This window comes from Corvus hawaiiensis, chromosome 26 (genome assembly GCF_020740725.1).
Source record: "Corvus hawaiiensis isolate bCorHaw1 chromosome 26, bCorHaw1.pri.cur, whole genome shotgun sequence".
NCBI classification, from domain to species: Eukaryota; Metazoa; Chordata; class Aves; order Passeriformes; family Corvidae; genus Corvus; species Corvus hawaiiensis.
Window position 1 is genome coordinate 27,329,407 of NC_063238.1, and position 17,794 is coordinate 27,347,200.

Here is a 17,794-nt window from a genome sequence, read left to right on the forward strand (position 1 = left end):
GCAGCTCATGTCTGAGCAAATGTCTAGTCTGCCTTCCAGCTGTAGCTATATTGAAAACATCCACTACTACATCATAGATACAGTGGTCCTGCCATATAGACAAGGTAGAGAGGAAAGGGATCAGGGACATCTGTATCTGAATAAATTCTAAGCCTCTGGAAAGAAAAAGGAATTAAGAGACATCTGACCAGTAAACAGCAAAGGTCTCAATCCTTTAAAAATGTTGTGCAACTTGGACATGTTCATTGTTGGAGACAAGGATTTGCCCCACAATCTCTGTTTTGGACTCTCCTGAGATCAGATATGGGCAGAAAAGACAACCATAAACAAAATGCTCTTTTGTCCCTCCTAAAGGTTCAGTGATCAAAAAAAAAAAAAAAAAAAAAGGCAAAATTCAGTGCAAGGGAAACATTTGAAAATAAGTTATGGAAAGAAACTAAAAAAAGTAAGGAGAAGGGCAAAATTTATGATGAAGAGCTAGGAACTAAAGGCATAATAATGTAGGACTCATTACTAGTTGAAATATATTACCAGGATGAGAGATGAGAAAACAAATGACTGTGAGAGTTTAGCATTAACTAGGACAGAATGCGTTGGAATAAGAAAGAAATAAAAGAAGAACATGCAAATCATAGTATTTAAAAGAAAAGGGAAGGTATCATATTTCCCCCATTCTTCTTCACTGTGACCATACATTTTAAGCAATTTACAAGGAAATCACCTTCTATCACAGATCTAATAAATATTTTTTGAAAAATTATTTCTTTGTCAGTTGCACATCTGACCACAGCAAATTCCTGGCAACCACAGTCAAGCAGTTGAAGCATATTAGAACTGAACACTAAGTTTTACACGATGGTCAGAAAATGAAGCTCGCTGTAGTCCTCAGGAGCATGACAACCACCACACATTGTCACACAACACCATGTGCTGCTATCCGCCTGCTCCAGTGGCAGAAGACTGCATCAATTCCACAGGGCAATTTTTCTGGTCATTTTATTTTATAGTTAGCAGTGAAATCCATAAAAATAGATAAATATAAAAACAGAGATAAAAATATTGAGACAAGACTGATACTCTAAAGTTCACTATGCAAGTTTGTAATAACACTGCATAAATACTTCAACTACAGCTGAGCTAAAACTCAGTTCTACTTAGGAATAAGCACCTATTTATTTTTATTGTCATGTATTCCAAGTACTCTAAAACTCACATATTTATCTTAACTGCCACCAAATTTGGGATGCCAAACAGGCAGAACTATAAATCTCAGGTCATTTGAAACAAACACTCATTTTCAACACTCATTTTCAACAAATTCAACAGCCTTTTTACATTAATCTTCCAGATTCTACTATGATATTTTTGCAAGCAATTGTGAAAAAAATCAGAAATAATTATGCTGACAGTGTTCCTAAACATTTGACATTTTTTCAGCTATTGCACTCAGTCCCACTTTGACGAAATCAAATCAAATTCTTCACACAGTGACAAATATTATTTTAATAATCAAAAAACTACCAAGCTCTTCATTATGTTCCAGAGGCTTTGAATGTGCACACAAGTGTGCTGAAAAGCAGAAGTTCTTGGCCTTCCCACAAAATATTGGTTTCTTCTCCCATGCAGTAATTTGAAAAAGCCCCAGCCTTCACACCCATCCACAGTCTCTACGACTCACCTCATTATTCCTGTACAAAACAGAAATCAAGTTTTGGAAGGATACCCTAAATCTAACACACATGTAGAGTACTGACACTGAGAAATACAAAAAGTCAGGTACAGAACACCTCTGCACTGTGAGGAAACTGCCTGGAAGGAAGCAAAAGAAAACCAGCAACGCGAAAGAGGCAGCTGTACAGCCTAAGAGCAGCCTGAAAATAAAATGTCTGGAAGACAGATCTAAGGCCTGATATGTTTCCTGTTATTAATTCCAAAACACAGTAACAACAATAAAAGCTTTCCACTCTCCAGAGGACCAGTATTTGTATGCGCACACAGAACAGAACAAGTGAGTTAGTAGTAGCGACTCTGTAGGACAGTTGAGTGGTTAGACTGAAATGAGTCAGGGTCTTTGCGCTGTGAGAAGTGGGGAAAGAAAAGAACACAGTCACACATACCAATCCTGTATCACACGTGTTGGGGTTTTAGTTTAGTCCTATTTTTTTTTCTGTTAAAGGAATTTTCCCCTATACATGTTGCTAGGGGAACAAATGGCTGAGTCCATAAGGAAAACAAAGGACCTGGCTGCTCTTTTTGTTTCACCTGGGGGTGTGGGCAGTTGGGTCTCCGAGTTCAGAGAGAGAGGAAGCTGTTTTTCCTACTGCCGCTTTTCTTTCTGCTGGAGAAAACACCAGGATCCCAAGCCTGCCTTCCCCGCCGGGAGCCCGGCCGTGGCCGCCCTGCCCCGCTGCTGCTTCGAGCCTTCGCTGCGTTGTAGCCGTGCTAACCCTGCCTGCCCAGACCTCCGGGGGGGGTTCCCCGTTTGGATACATCTCCTCTGCCATCTGGGATTTGTGCTCGTCCCTGCCGCTCCAGCCTGCCCTTCCAGCCTGCTGTTCCCGAGGGTCCGGCCGGACACCGGGATCGGCTGCCCAGGGGTTTGTGAAGCCTTTGTTCCATCCCTTCCCGGGATCCCAGGGCACCAGAGCCGCGGGTTTCCCGCGCTCGCTCCGGAGCGCCCCCTGCAGCCGCGGGGGAACCATCGCACCTGCCCTGCTCACCGGGAGCCGCCAGCGCCCCTGCCGGCTGCGAGCGGAACTGCACCCGAGGGGAAAGGGCCCGACAGCCGAGAAGGCTGGGACTGGGTTTGTGATTGTTCGCTGTTACTGCCACAGTTATTGCTGTTTGTTTGACTGGTATATATATAATAGTAAAGAACTGTTATTCCTATTTCCCACATCTTTGCCTAAAAGCCCCCTTGATTTCAAAATTATAATAACTCGGAGGGAAGGGGGGTTGCATCTGCCATTGCAAGGGAGGCTTCTGCCTTCCTTAGCAGACACCTGTCTTTCAAACCAAGACAACACGAGTTCCTGTAATTGTTATGTAAAATATGTGAATGGACAAGAACTGAGAAGATCCATCTCTCCATTAGCAACTCCACTGTTCATGTACTCTAATGAAAATCTGTACTCCTCACCTACTTAGAACAGGTGCACAACTGACTATCCAGGAACCACAGAGGTAGCTTGACCATAGGCAGAACAGGAAATAAGGCAGTAATTAAGGCACTGCACCTATGCTACACATCTCTGTACATCTCTGACACAACTGCAGCACTCTCGTAACACGCACCCACTCACCTGCACTTGGACTGTCTTTTGAAAGGTGACACCTAAAGCAGTCTTACAGTAAAAATGTTATTCTTGTTAAATTTTCCAGTCCTGCCATAGATACACTGACAGTCTAATTCATTTGACCTTCAATACAAAATTTATCGAAAAACTTCCTTCTTACTGCTGACAATTCAGCATGGCAAACATACCTTTCTGATCCACTACAAATACAATGTATTGTACACAAAACTAAAGTAACATATAATGGGTAACTTTGTAGACAGGTATATCGTTCAGTAAATATACCGAGACAGAGATTACACAAATTGTGTAATTACAAACTGTATTTACTGTCTCAGCTTTACAAAAAAACCCCAAACTAATTCATCCACCTTACAAAAAGACCTGAATTTCACAAATCGGTAAACGTAGGGTACTGAGAGATTTCAGGGCATGGCTAAGACTGTAGGCACATATCCAACAGGACTTTGTGCTAATGTACTCCTCATGTACATTAATTAGCCTGTTAATGGAGCAGCATCTCAAACACTAATGATGCTTGGCAGAGAAAGCAGGGCATGGAATGCATGGCCTGAAGATCCACCTCTGAACTGCGGGCAGAGTAAGAAAGAAAAACAGCTGATTTGCTGAAGTTTGTATAAGATGTTGATTTACTATGTATTTCTCTAAATCGCATGTGCTCCCTTCACACTCCGCTTTGGACTACCTCAGCTGGTAACCTGGCCTCACCTCGCCTGCACAAGCAGGCGATTTAGGACACAGATTTAGGACACAGGTTTCCTTACTCATTTGGGAACTAAGCGCACCAGGGGCAGACAGCTACAAGGCAGAGGTCTGACAAGTCGGAGACCTCTGTCCACCATGAAGCCACCTGGGGGGGAGGACGACGGACGTCCCTGGCCAACTGCAGCAATCATAATGAGAAAAGCCAAGACGAAGCGCTCGGTCTCTGAAACGCCCGCCGCTCGAGAGGCGCGGGAGTTCCGCTGCTGCGGGCCGGGCTGTCCCCAGCTCGGGGCACCCTGCACTGAGGGCCGCTGCCCGGCCGCGGAGCACCGCGAAGGGACGAAGGGAAACGCTGGGGGATGCGTCCCCCCCGCGCTGCCCAAGGGATGCCCGGCGGGATCAGCCCCGCGCCGCGCCCGCTCCTCACCCGCGTCCAGCCCCAGCTGGTAGCAGGCCAGCGGCTCCAGAGACAGCTTGTATCCCTCGAACTTGGGGTCCAGGAGCAGGCGCTTGGCCTGCAGGGAGCAGTGGGCGGCGCCCGCCATCCCACAGCTCCGGGAAAACTTCGGGAACCGCCGGCAACTCCACGGGCCCTCGGGGAACGCGCGGCAGCGGCCGCGGAGCACCAAGGGAAGAGGGTGCGCGGGCGCCCGGCCGCCGGAGTACGTGCTGGGAGTTGTAGTCCGGGCCCGGAGGCAGCCGTGGGACCGGGGCGCGCCGGGAGCTGTAGTCGCCGAGCCCGGACTACGTTTCCCGGCGGAGCCCGCGCGCAGGAGCGGTGGGGCGGGCGGCGCGTGGCGCGTCTTGCCGGCGGCTCCGCCTCCTGCTGCACGGACCGGCGGCGCTGCGGCGGGCGGTGAGCCGGGAGCGAGCCGGGAGCGAACCAGGTCGGACTTTCCCTTCCTTTCCCCGCGCCGCTCCCTCGCTCCAGGGGCGCCGCTGGGCGGGCCGAGCGCCGGAGGCGCCGGGCGGGAGGGCCGGGCTGCGGAGAGGCCGCGCCCGGCGAGGGTGGGCCGCGCCCGCGCAGGCGGCCCGGCGAACTGCCGGTGCCCCGGCACTCGAGCAGCCGGGCGGGTGCTGTACCGAGCTCGTCCCCTGAACCGGTCACACACTGGTGCTCCGGTCATTAACCACGGGCATGTGTCAGCGAACAGAACACTGCATGTCATTCTGTTTTGGTGACTTTTTTTTGTTGTGCGAATGATACCAGCACTTGTCGAAACTCTCTTCTGCTCTGGGTAGGTTTGTGGAAAACCTAGATTTCCAACATGAATAAAGATGCCCAGATGAGAGCAACCATTAACCAAAAGCTAATAGAAACAGGAGAGCGAGAACGGTAAGTTGACTTCCTACTCCATCCCGGTGAGAGGCTTTAAATACATCAAAACTGCACTACACCTAGTGATGCCATGAAGATTTTTTGCCTTTTCTTTTATACCCCTGTTATACCTTTTTACAACTTCTGTATTCTTAGTGCTTTTTGCCTACATTCTTGGACTTGTTTGTCAAGCTAAGAGGCTAAACATTTTAGAAGCTTTGTAGGTAGGTGTTAGTGTGCCCCAGACCCCAAGGTCCTCTCCAGAACATATTCTGTAAACCAAGATAGAACCATCCAGGAGAAGGCTCCTTGGGGAGGGGGGCTCACTTGAGCCTCTCACTGGGGAATCTTTGATAGATGTGCTAATTAGTAAAACCTATAATGTTATACCAGATCTTTTGGGGTAAGCATTTTGGCAGGGTGTATTTCGATGCATATGACCTAGGCATGTGCACCTAAAGATCCTTAAAATAAATACCAAGGTAAAATCTCTTTTCCCCTTCTAACCGTGTTTGACTCTTGATTTTAAGACCAAGAAAAGGCATCACTAGAAGTAAAGTAAACTCAACTCTAAATTCTTTAAATGCTTGCACATGAAAGTCTTGAGTGTTATACAAAACTATTTTTAAAAATGCCTTTTGAACAGTTTTGTTTTAGTTTTACAACTATAAAGAGATGGTGGGGAGTGACTGGCTTATGAACTCTAAAACTTTCTCTTATTCAGGTATTTTGTGTTGAAATGCCCTAGGTTCATGTAAGAATCATCATTCCATGCAGTTTGTTGCAGTTAAGTCTTGTTATTTCCTGATAAGGAGAATGAAACAAAACTTTCCTTTCTGCTTTTAAGTTTTTCTTGTGTTTCTAGCTCTTCGCTTGTTAGGTAAAGCAACACACAGTAGAATACATAAAACAGCACTTGTACAAGTCATTGTAGAGATCCCAATACAGACAAACAAGTAAATTGCACAATATTTTTGGTGTTTTGGTGTCTCTTTAGTCTGTTTTATTGACATTGTATTCACATATCACTAGAGTGCTTGTGCCATTTCCCTCATCATTGTTTCACTGTGCTTGTAACACCATGCACCAGAAGCTTCATTTTTAAAGGCCTGTATGGCAATTTTTTTTCCTGGGTCATAGCCTTGTACCTGGTGTAACCTTTTGTAGCCTGATGTGGTATCTCTGCTCTACATCTTTCCTGGCTGTGACCATCCCCTTGGAGATTGCACAGAGCTTCAGCAAAGCAAGCAATTTCTTGAAATGGTATTGAGATCTATTTTATCCTAATTTAAGAGTTGGAAGGGTTTTATCAGGATGTCAAAAGCTCTCTTACAAACAAGCTTTATCAGAGCTGTACTATGATCAGAGGCAGAGCACTTGGATTTCTTGAATTGAGAAATATCTAGAAGCAGCCAATGTCACCTGTATTCTTACTCTGCTTTTTGTCATCAGTTCATCTGCCCTCTACACAATTCACTGAGTAAAAGGGATTAGACCTGCACAGTTCAGCCTCTTGCTGCAGTCATTTCATTCATAAAAACAGGGTTTTGCTAGAGTTATTTAGGATAGTACAGTATAGGCAGGAGAAAACAGTAAAAATATTAAAGTTATTTATCATATTTTTACTTTCATTTTCCCTTCTTCTGTTTTTTAGTACTAATTTTCATTTTTTTAGCTAACTTTCAATATTCTATTTTGATATATGGAGTAGATGCTTCATTATGGCAGATTTTGTCTTCTCCATTAATGCCTGAATCCTTGTTGCTTAAGCTTACATAGCTAACCATGCTTAGGAAGATAAGATATAGGATCCCTTCATTTTCACCCAAAACAAGGTAATGTGTAACTGGGAAGATAAACCTGCAGTTGAGTAGTGCAAAATTCATGTTTCTGAAAGGTGAGCGGGAAGGTTTTACTTATTTTGAAGACCTGGTATCAGGTGAAATACTCCAACTTAGAAAGTTTGCATACATCTGCTACCAGAATAGACTCAGTCAGGTTGAGTAATTCAAGGGCTTCTACCTTTTTTCAGTGGCTGCAGCATCAACACTGCCTGAGCAATTCTGTGGGTTAGCTCCTGAGGCACCAAATCCTCATAGTCCAATATGGTGAACTAAAATTGGAACTCATTTGGGTTTGGATTCACCTGATGTTCAGCCATTTCTGCTGCTGGTCTGGGAGCTCTTGGGTAGTAATTATAGGTTTAACTTTCACACTGGAGCATATTTAAGCTGTCAGGAATGTTTGCTGTTCTAACAAGTTGTATATTGTCTTAACAGCCTTAAAGAGTTGCTGAGAGCCAAGTTAATTGAATGTGGCTGGAAGGATCAGTTGAAGGCACATTGCAAAGGTAACAGTGGTCAATTAATTAATATCCTTTGTAGTCAGCTGAGACTCTGGCCAAATAAAAGTCCCAGATGAAGGCTTTACTGCCAGTTTAAACAAGACGCAGGCAAGAGGAAAGTATCCCTGGCAACTGGGTTTGCGTGCAAGGAAGCATCTTGCTGTCTTGGCAAAAAAAATCTTTAAAGAACTCTGATCTGAACCTTATTAAGCTTCTCAGACAAGTATAGGAATTGATTCCCTAAATATTTATGATGATAACAGCTTTTTGTTTTGAGAGTGATGACTGTTGCTACAGGAGAAGAAAAAAGACAAAGGAGAATTGAACAAATACAGTGGTGTGCAACTTAAAACCTTTAAACTTGGAGAACTTTGTTATCTGCATATGGGAGAGAAAGAAGTGCCTTTGTACTCTTTCTGAATACAGTTCTTGAAATTAAGGTCATCTCCTTAGAGGAGAGAAAACAAGCAGATGAACATCTGAATACCCAAATCTTTAGCGTTAAGTGTTTGGCATTGCTGGAATTAAATGACTTATAAATTGTATGAAACTGTTATGAATAGTACTTAAGCATCCAGAAATATTGCTGCATGATGAAATTTCCTTAAAGCAAGTAACAAATCCCTTGAGCTTTTGCTTAAATTCTGCTTTTGTCTCTTGTGCCTGGAAATTCAATATTCCACTACAAGTGTGTAGGGAACTACACTACAAGTGTGTATTCCACTACAAGTGTAGGGCTGAGTGTGTTAAATTGTTTTCATAGCTTGATTTGCAAAGAAGCCTGAAAAGATTAATGTTTGCCATTGTCCACCTAATGGCACTGCCAGAGATCACCCATTTCAGTACTACAGAAAACAAGAGGGGTGTTTATCTGCCTTCTTAACCACACACTTCATACTCTGCTATAGTAAAGTTACGGAAAATTATTTGGTTTACATTAGTACTTTGGACTGTAACTGCAGTTGCTGAGACTGAAAAATACTCTGAAAAATAAGTTTATTTGTCTGTGTTAAGAGCATAATAACCTCCAAAAGGAAGGACAGAGAGACATGCAGCTCCTAGAACAGGTCCAGCAGAGGGTGACAAAGATGCATAAGGGATTGGAGCATCTCCTCTTAACGAGGAAAGACAGAGGGAGCTGGGCCTGTTCAGCCTTGAGAAGAGATGACTGAGGGGGGCCTCGTCAATATCTATCAGTATCTGAAGGGAGTGTGTCAGAGGATGGATCCAGGCTCTTCTTGGTGGTGCCAAGCAATAGGACAAGAGGCAACGGGCAGAAACTCAGGAAGTTTCTCTTGAACATGAGGAAGAACTTCTTTACTGTGCAGTGACCATGAACTAGAACAGATTGCCCAGAGGTTGTGGAGTCTCCTTCACTGGAGATAGTCAAGAACTATCTGGATGCAATCCTGTGCCATGTGCTCTGGGATGACCCTGCTTGAGCAGGGAAGTTGGACCAGATGAGCCACTGTGCTCCCTTCCAACCTGATGCATTCTGTGATCTAGGGAGTAGGGGTGGGCGTTTGGGGTTTTTTTTTGTTTGTTTGTTTCTACAAATAGTTCATGTGATGTCAGTTCAGAAAACATATTTAGTGTCTTGGGGACAATCAATCCTAGGTACTGACATACAGTTAAAAACATTTATGTTTAAACAATATTTTAAGTTCATGCTCTACTGTATTGAGATTACTTCTCAGCTTTGACTTTGCACTTTTCAGTAGTGTGCAAGGCACAATAAGTGAACAATTGTTTAAATACTGATGTGTATTAAAAATAACCTTTATTTTGCTATATTACTGGTTATTTTTTTTAATGTGTATTCCTTTCTTTCTGACATACTTTTTGACTTGGCTGAAATATGTACAGAAATCTTGTTTAAACCAATTGGAAGAAGAGTAAGGATTTACTGTGCTCTTCCTTGTTGTATGTTCCAAAGTTTTTTCCCAGTTGCACCTTTCTTAGGACTGTATAAATAATGTGTTTTAAGAGAGAAGTGAGCCAACTGTGAACTGCTCCAACACTCCAGTAATAGGCACATCTGGTAATGCTCAGATGACATAAAACATTTTCATGTTTGTTTTTAAAATATAAGCTGATCAAGATGCATCAGCAGTGACAAGTTCCCATCCTTAAACCTATGGCATGAGTGAGAGACTAAAATCCACTGTACAATGCAGTAGGTACTGAGCTAATAACCTATATTTAGGTCCCATGCTCTTCATGTTCTCCCATGACTATGTAGGCAGGTTTTGTCTCTTAATCACCAGCACAGGTTTCGTCATCTTATGAATGGATTAAAAGACTTAAAATATCGGTCTTGGTCTTCCCCAGATGTCATTAAAGAAAAAGGATTAGAACATGTTACTGTTGATGATTTGGTGGCAGAAATCACTCCCAAAGGCAGAGGTAAGAAAATACAAATGTGGATGTAATACTACATCTATAAACATACCTACCTCTATTTCATTAATATTTTGAAAGCAGCATCATGAACTTGCCTGTGTTGGATTCAAGGAAACATGTTAATAGCTTGATATAAACTACAAATAAAACATGCAAATTTGTATTGCGTAGCAGCCTTCAGAGTATTTTTGCAGATTACATTATTTAGTCATGTCTATATTCATTTTTATAATTGACTTAATGGTCCCAAGTTGTGTGTGCAACACAGATGTTTTAAAATTCAAAATCTTTTAAGATGGAAAATCAGAACTAACAGTGTAATGGGAATGGGAAGAGTAAAGGACATAGCATACAGATACAAAAAAAATTGAATCACTTAAGGAAACTGCAGTCCTCTTTATATTGTTCCTCTTGGGCTCTCTAGCAGGCTTTGATGTTAGTGGTAGTAACTTCATTAAGTTCTAAATAAAAATAGGCCTTCAAAATAGCTTGCTGGAGACCCTTACTTAGAGGCCAGGGTTGGGATTTTTTTTTTGTCTTAAATTTGCGAAGAAAAAAGGTAGGATAATCACACTTCTTCTGGTGATTATATCCTGTTTCCTGTTGAATAATCCTTTTCCTCAAACTTTCCAATTTTCTGGATGAATAGGCAAAAAAACCTACCAATAACAACATTGTTCTCAATAGATCCCAATTTTAGTCTATTTTAAATGGGAAAAGTATAGATGTGCTATAGGAAAATTAAGTATTTTCAGTTACTTTAGGTATTAACGGAATTGCAACAATGAAAGAATAGAAGTAGCTGTTGTAAAAGTATGGTATTAGCATACTTCTTGTTTTGTCTTTTTTTACTTCTTACTTTCTTATTTGTGTTTCAGCTTTGGTACCAGACAGTGTAAAGAAAGAACTCTTGCAAAGAATAAGAACCTTCCTTGCTCAGCATGCCAGTCTTTAACTTTGACATTCATCTGGGGTACAGTGTTTCTGCATTACATCAGTCATGTCAGGATTGGAATGCAGTTTACATACTTAAGGATGGAAAATCATTACTTTTTCTTTGCACTGCATTGATTTCTTAAACTTGGTGTTATTTTAATAAAAAATTTTGTGGACTCATGGTTCTAAGGTGCTTCTATCTCTCAGTGGACTGTAATGTGGTGTCACCTGTTCCAGTTTTTAATAATCCGTAACTTTATACAACTGTGAAACCTTGCAAAGGTTTTCAGAAAAGAAGCACAATTAACAAGTGTGTTGACCAGAAATGCAGAAAACAATTTAAAAAAATGTGGAAAATGGGATATGATGTACTGCTGAGCATATCCTTTCTGATTTTCCCAGAGTAAGCAGGAGAAAGTTAAGACTACATGAAACTGTTGGTGACATTCCTTTGGTACTTCTTTTCTAGCAAATGAGTTGTTTGAAGTCTCTGATGTGGGTTGGAAGTATTTACTCAGCAATTCATAAGAGGTTCAATTCTTCAAGAAAAAGGGAGTTGTATCTTTCCTCAGCAATTCTTTTCACATTTACTTTGAGTTGCTATTCTAATTCTGAACAACTACTACTAGCTTTGCCCATATTACTGGTTATTTTTTTTAATGTGGATCTTTGGGGCCTTTTGAAATTGAAGTATAATTCAATAATTTGCCACCCTAAGTCTCGTAACATGATGCATTTTAAATTCTTGTATCTGGAACTGTAACATCAGCCAGGTCTATAAATAGCTGCAAAAATAAATTCCATTAATAGAGAGGATCAGGAAAGGGGCTTTGAAGTGAGAATGTTTAATTTTTCCCAGCTTCTATTTGTGGTGTTGAATAGGCTGTAAAGTGGAGGTGAAGCATAAGCAGAAACTGAACGAGCAGTCGGATACTGTTGTGACTCGGTGGCTACTGTGAAAAATTACTGAGTCAACATAATATTCATACGCCTAATTGGAAGAATACTGTAAAAACTCTCACTTAGAAAGTCATTCCTGTGCCAGTGGGTTGTGCTGTTGCTGCGAGTTTTCAGCTGAGGAGCCGCCCGGGGGCACCCACGCTCCGTGCATGGGGACGGTGGTGGCGGCTCCCGTTCCACTCTGCAGCCCCTCTGCTGCTGCCCAGTCCCTTGGTCTTCGAGGAGGGAATTGCGGTGCTGTGGCGCAGAGCACAGTGAGCGCTCCCCTCGCTGCCTGCTCGCTGGGACAGGCTGCGCTCAGCCCTGCGTGGGGCTGGGCAGAACGGCAGCGACAGCGCCGGCCTGAGAGGGCTCCGGGGGCTGGGCAGACGGGGGAACAGGTCTGAGAGAAGTCTGGCAACAGCTAAAGGTGAAGTTTGGCAGTAGACAGGAGCTGGTATAAACAGGGCCATACCAGCATCAACGGGACAAGATGTAACTGGTCATGAAATCTTTTGTCTACAAAGACCAAGTTCCTGGTAAGACTGTAACTGGAGCCAGGATCGTGGATCTGCTGCAGATACTCCTCCTGAGGGCCTTGCCTGTGCTGTTTTAAATCTATCTTCATGTTAGTTTGAGCATATTTGCTGTATGTCATTGCCTCTGTGCTGTAAAATAATGGTGGAGGTCGGAAAGAAGAAAATTCTTTTATTTCACTTAAAGATCCATCTTGTTTTTTAAGATGTGTTTTTGCATTCAGTATGTACCATGGATCAAACCCAGCTGGCAACTCAGCCCCCCACAGCTGCTCGCTCACTCTCCCCCAACACCCACCCAGTGGAATGGGGGAGAGAATCGGAAGAGTAAAAGTTAGAAAACTCATGCGTTGAAATAAACACAGTCTAATAGGTGAGGCAAAAGCCATGCACACAAGCAAAGCAAAACAAGGAATTCATTCACCACTTCCCACTGGCAGGCAGGTATTCAGATGCTTCCAGGAAAGCAGGGCTCCATTCTGCATAAGTTACTATGGAAGACAAATGCAACCACTCCAAATATCTCCCCGCTTTCCTTCTTGCCCCAGCTTTATGAGCTGAGCATGTCACCATATGTCACCAGGGTCAACTGTTCCTGGGTAGGTCTCCTCCCAACTCCTTGTGCACCCCCAGTTCCCTCACTGGTGGGGTGGAGTGAGAAGAAGAAGAGGCCTTGATGCTGTGTAAACACCACTCAGCAATAATAAAATATCTTAACACTGTTTTGAGCACAAATCAAAAACACAGCCCCATAATAGCTACTATGAAGAATATTAACTTTATCCCAGCCAAACCAGCACAGTTAATTCAAATTTGTAAATTTGCTGTATGTTCTATTTGAATTGCATATATGTATAATTATTATGAGTTCTTAATTCCAGACTTGATTTACCCAATGCTAGTAACTGATGGAGTACAGAATGTTTCTTCACACAATCTAGCAGAATATTATATATGTCATGGCTGTAAAATACCATCTATAGTTTTACTCTTTTTTTCTTAGAGGTCTTTGCTGATGTTCTTCAATATGTTGCACATGACTTTAAAATTCTTTGCTTAATGAACGGCTGCAGCATGTCATGGGCACACAGTTAACTTGCTCCAGAGCTACCACCTGCTTTCCTTCACTGTGGTAGGAGAGGGCCAGGTTTAAGGTGTTCATACACTGAACTGTGGAAGACTTGTTGTCCGATCTGTAAACATTTGAAGTTCCACCTGGAACATGACATTTGAAGTGCAGTTGCTCTAAGTGCAATGTAGTCCTCTGCAGGCAGCTCATGCTTGGCACAGAATAAAGACTGAACACTTTACAAATTTTCAGAAAATTGTGCTGACCAATCTGACTTTAAAGGCTTGACAACAAGCTCTTTCACATGCTGCCAAAAATAAGCTGTAAAGTTCTGCCCAGACTGGCTTAAAATGCAAGAGTGTTCAGAGACCCAGGAGGAAGAGGAGAGTGACTGCATTCCAGAAATACACCACTGGCTCCTGTCTCAGGGTACCACTGGCTGCTCTTTGATGTAAGCAGCCCAACACCCCTTGTTCCCCACGAGTTCTGTTAATCACACCAGTGAGGCCTCCATTCAGTAGCCAGGCAAAGAGCATGTTGGACATGTGCAGATCCAAATAACACTGCAGTGTCCTGGTCAGAGGTATCTCAATGGATCTTCTAAGAATGAAGTTAGATTTGCGGTGATATCAGCAATGAGAGATGGTTTCTTAGAGGCCTCATATTTTTGTTTTAACTGCAGGTTTATTCTCAGATGCATAGGCTGGCCTGTTTTGCTAACTTCCCTGCACAGTCTCAGTTTCTACTCACTTGTTTGAGTATTGAAAACAGTAACATTTAGGATTTAGTCAGAACATTGTCCTGCTGAGGTTTTTTTTTCACACACTGAAAAATACAATGATTTGTGTTTTTAAAGGTTCCATACCTCTAGCATATACAGACAGATAGATGCATTAACTAATTTTTCTTCAAAATTTCTGCATCTTCAGTGTCATGAAATGCACTGATTCCTTACAAAGGCCGACAGCACCCAGAACTAAACAGCCATGAAGTGAGAATTCAGGATTGATGTGAATTACCTTAACTGTGGGAATATACTTCTTTTAGCTGGCCCAGTGCATATACATTCCGGTAGCTGGTTCAGCTCCGTCTTTTTGTAGGCAAGTCTGCAAAAAATAAAATCAGTTTGTAAACAGACATTGAAATAATGGTTGGATAAGAATGAGAATGAATTCATATAGCTCCGGATGTGCACTAATCCAAATTCTATGTGACAGCAAATTGAATAGTTCTGCTACTGTCAATGAAAGGCCAACAGAAAAAAGTTAGCTTAGCCTATCCCTTAGTCAGGCCCTGAGGGGTCTGAAATGCACAATGAGCTGAAATTTGTTTAATAATTATTCTCCCATGAATACTTCTCTATATTGACATAGTCCAGTCAAAAAATGTTACAAACCAGTGACATCACCAAGAACTTCTGCTGGGATGTCAAACATTTACTCACATCTTAGATAGAATGATTTTGCTATCATAGGTTTTTCCATTTTTGGGTGGTGGGGTGTTATTTATCTTCTTTTCCCCCCATTCTTCTTCATTCTTGTTTACTGCCATAATGTTTCAGTAAGGACCTTTATCACTCGGAGAACAAGTACATCTGAAGTCTGTTCGGTGCTATTACAAAATATTTGCTGCTTCTCATTTCGCTCTGGAGGGTCCTTAGAGGTGACAGCTCTGCACTATCTCATCCATGCCATCATCTTATGGAATATGTTTAATTGTAACAATGGTAGCCCCTTGAGTGTTTGGCTTTAACTTAGTGATTGAGTTTTCACTGGAGCAGTGAAAAATATCCAGTGTTTCTACCTGCTGGGTCTATTCGGCTTTATTTAAGTTTCTAAATATTTGCAATTGAAATCAGAGTTGTGTTCTACTTGGATTGTTTTTCTCAGCTATTCATTTTCCAAAAGAAACAGCTGTGGCTGCAGAGCCAAGTGTGTAATGACTGGAGCTCAAAATGAGCAAAACCAAATTCCTTTCATCATAAATAATTTATATTTCACCACCTTAGTGTAATAAATAGGTTAATTGGTATTTTGCTTGGAATAACAAAAGGCCTAATTTCAATTTAGTTTATTTCACATTTACCATGATGCTTTCCATCTGAATAGTATTATTCTTAAAAATGTTTTTTATGCTTACCTTATAACTAGTGAAGTGATTTAGTAACAGATCATAAAAAATGTCCTTCTAAGAAATCTCTGCTAATTTCTGTTTGTTGGAGTCGCTAGGAAAGAGATATCCATTCTTTCAATCACGGATCCTGAGGTAAGATATAAAGTTGCTGCTGATAAAATCTGTGTCTGGCAGCCTGTGTGTGAACACTGACAAGGGCAGAGCAACCTGGCCTCTTCTGCTGCCTGGCTCTCATCCACTGTCTGTGTACAAAGTCAGCATAGCGTTGGGGTTTTGCATCTAGTGCACAGGGCAAAAGCAACGCAATTCCCTTGAAAGCAATTACACTGGAAATCATAGGGAAAAACTCAGCATCTGCTTCCAAGGGTTCTTTGAATACATACGAGCAGAGATGAGCATAACACTGATCCTAGCTTTGTGTGCTGCAATGGTGAGTCTGATGCTCAACTTGCAATTTTGAAAGGAAGTAGGAAAAAATGGAGTACTGAAAGAGAAAAGGAAATTATTGAGGGCTAGCACTGCTAGCTAAGCTTGAAAAATCTCCCAGTGTTATTCTATTGAAAAGAAAGCCGATGTATGGCTGTGATGTGTCATAATCTTCTCAGGGAGAAAAACGAAAACAAAGCAAACTTTAACAGAGAAAGGATTAAAGAGTAGACAAAAACAGAAGTCAGACAAATTCAAATTTAAAAGTACTACTGCTTAATCACTAGAACAAACTACGAAGAAGTATGGTGGATCCTTCATTTTTCAATGCTTTCCTGAGTACAACATGTCTTTAAGGAAGAACTGCTTTAGTCCAGTTAATCAAACTTTCTGGAAATGCAGTACTCACCTATGCATACTCCCTGGAGCTGGCAGCAGTTGCGCAGTTTCTTCCAGAAAAGAAAGGAAAGCCAGAAATAAACACTTTCCACAAAGAGAAATGCTCCTTTAGTTGAACACAAACGTAAGTTGTTAGCCCCAAACACAGGTGTAGCTGGGTGGAATGCATTGACCTTGGAAGCTACAATGGAAGAGGTAGTAAAAGTAAAGCATTACAAAATCTTTTTTTGTAACCTGGATTGAAAAATGCTGTCTCTAGCTAATCTGTTAACTTTTTCATGCACATTTCATTCTGAGGTAAGTTTCTGCCCAAACCCTGGATCAATTTGCTAATATTTGAGTTGTTCGCTTACATTGCAAAATACCTATTGAAATGTATTTTGCAGGAGGAGTTTCATGAAATAGTCATTGGCCAGAAGAGGACTGATCTTTCTCTGTTGAATAAAGATTAAAAAGAGTGTGATCTAAGCCTAGTTTCAGCCTACTGACTGCTGTAATGATAAATATAACTTAAAATGCTTCCTCACTATCATGAAGTGGAAAGGAGAAGGAAAGAAGGAAAACTTGATAATCACAGAATTACAGAATAAGCTGAGTTGGACAGAATCCACAAGGATCACTGAGTTGAAATCCTAGCCCTGCACAGCACCATCCTCAAGAATCACACCATGTGCCCGAGAGTATTGTCCAAATGCTTCTTGAACTCTGTCAGGTTTGGTGTGTGACCGCTTCCCTGGGGAGCTGTTCCAGTGCCCAACCACCCTCTCGCTGAAGAACGTTTTCCGGATATCCAGCCTAAACCTCTTCTGACACAGCTTCAGGCCATTCCCTCTGGTCCTGTCACTGGTCACCACAGAGATGTGATCAGTGTCTGCCCCTCCTCTTCCCCTCAAGAGGAAGCTGTATCATGAATTAAAAATGTATTTGTTTTACTTCCTCATATCCCTTCTTTGATTGTTCTCTCCTTTAGACTGTATCTACATGAGGTCACACAGTTATATTCAAAATGACCTGTGTTTTTTTTCCCCCATCACAACTGGGATCTACATTTTCCAGTCCAAATTTTTCTGAGACAGTAAGGTTTGTCTGAAGCTGGCATTGTTTTTAGAAAAATTTTGGGAACTCAACACTTCCAAAAGCCACTTGGCCTTGGCATGTAGGTGTTCAGATAAGAACACAAGTTTTGAAGTTTTGGGGCTATAATATGTCTTTTTTGCTGAATTTTTTGCTGTTTTAAAATGGGAAAAGGGAGGATTCATTATTAATTTT

At 42.0% G+C, this 17,794-nt stretch overlaps 2 protein-coding genes across 3 annotated transcripts in view; one reads left to right on the top strand and one right to left on the bottom strand.

The window, feature by feature from the left end:
- Positions 1-4,676, bottom strand: part of NUDCD1 (NudC domain containing 1) — a 43,630-nt gene extending 38,954 nt beyond the window's left edge. Inside the window, exon 1 of one of the 2 annotated variants that reach the window (XM_048286531.1) lies at positions 4,450-4,676. In XM_048286531.1, the coding sequence (XP_048142488.1) occupies positions 4,450-4,567 (118 nt within the window). In that variant the 5' untranslated portion in view covers positions 4,568-4,676. The remainder of the gene's footprint in view (positions 1-4,449) is intronic. The other variant, XM_048286532.1, reaches the window with a different exon arrangement.
- Positions 4,677-4,809: 133 nt separating this feature from the next.
- On the top strand, positions 4,810-11,199 carry ENY2 (ENY2 transcription and export complex 2 subunit). Its single transcript, XM_048286534.1, has 5 exons — positions 4,810-4,909; positions 5,265-5,358; positions 7,620-7,690; positions 10,016-10,090; positions 10,966-11,199. The coding sequence occupies exons 2-5, from the start codon at positions 5,291-5,293 to the stop codon at positions 11,040-11,042; spliced, it is 291 nt and encodes a 96-aa protein (XP_048142491.1). The 5' UTR covers positions 4,810-4,909; positions 5,265-5,290; the 3' UTR covers positions 11,043-11,199.
- Positions 11,200-17,794: the final 6,595 nt, after the last annotated feature.

What these genes read in the sequence shown, in the direction of transcription:
- ENY2 (XM_048286534.1), top strand. Translation starts at nt 5,291, where the DNA reads ATGAATAAAGATGCCCAGATGAGAGCAACCATTAACCAAAAGCTAATA. An exon ending in GAAACAGGAGAGCGAGAACG is followed by an intron (nt 5,359 to 7,619) that starts GTAAGTTGACTT and finishes TTGTCTTAACAG; the next exon opens with CCTTAAAGAGTTGCTGAGAG. An exon ending in GTTGAAGGCACATTGCAAAG is followed by an intron (nt 7,691 to 10,015) that starts GTAACAGTGGTC and finishes GGTCTTCCCCAG; the next exon opens with ATGTCATTAAAGAAAAAGGA.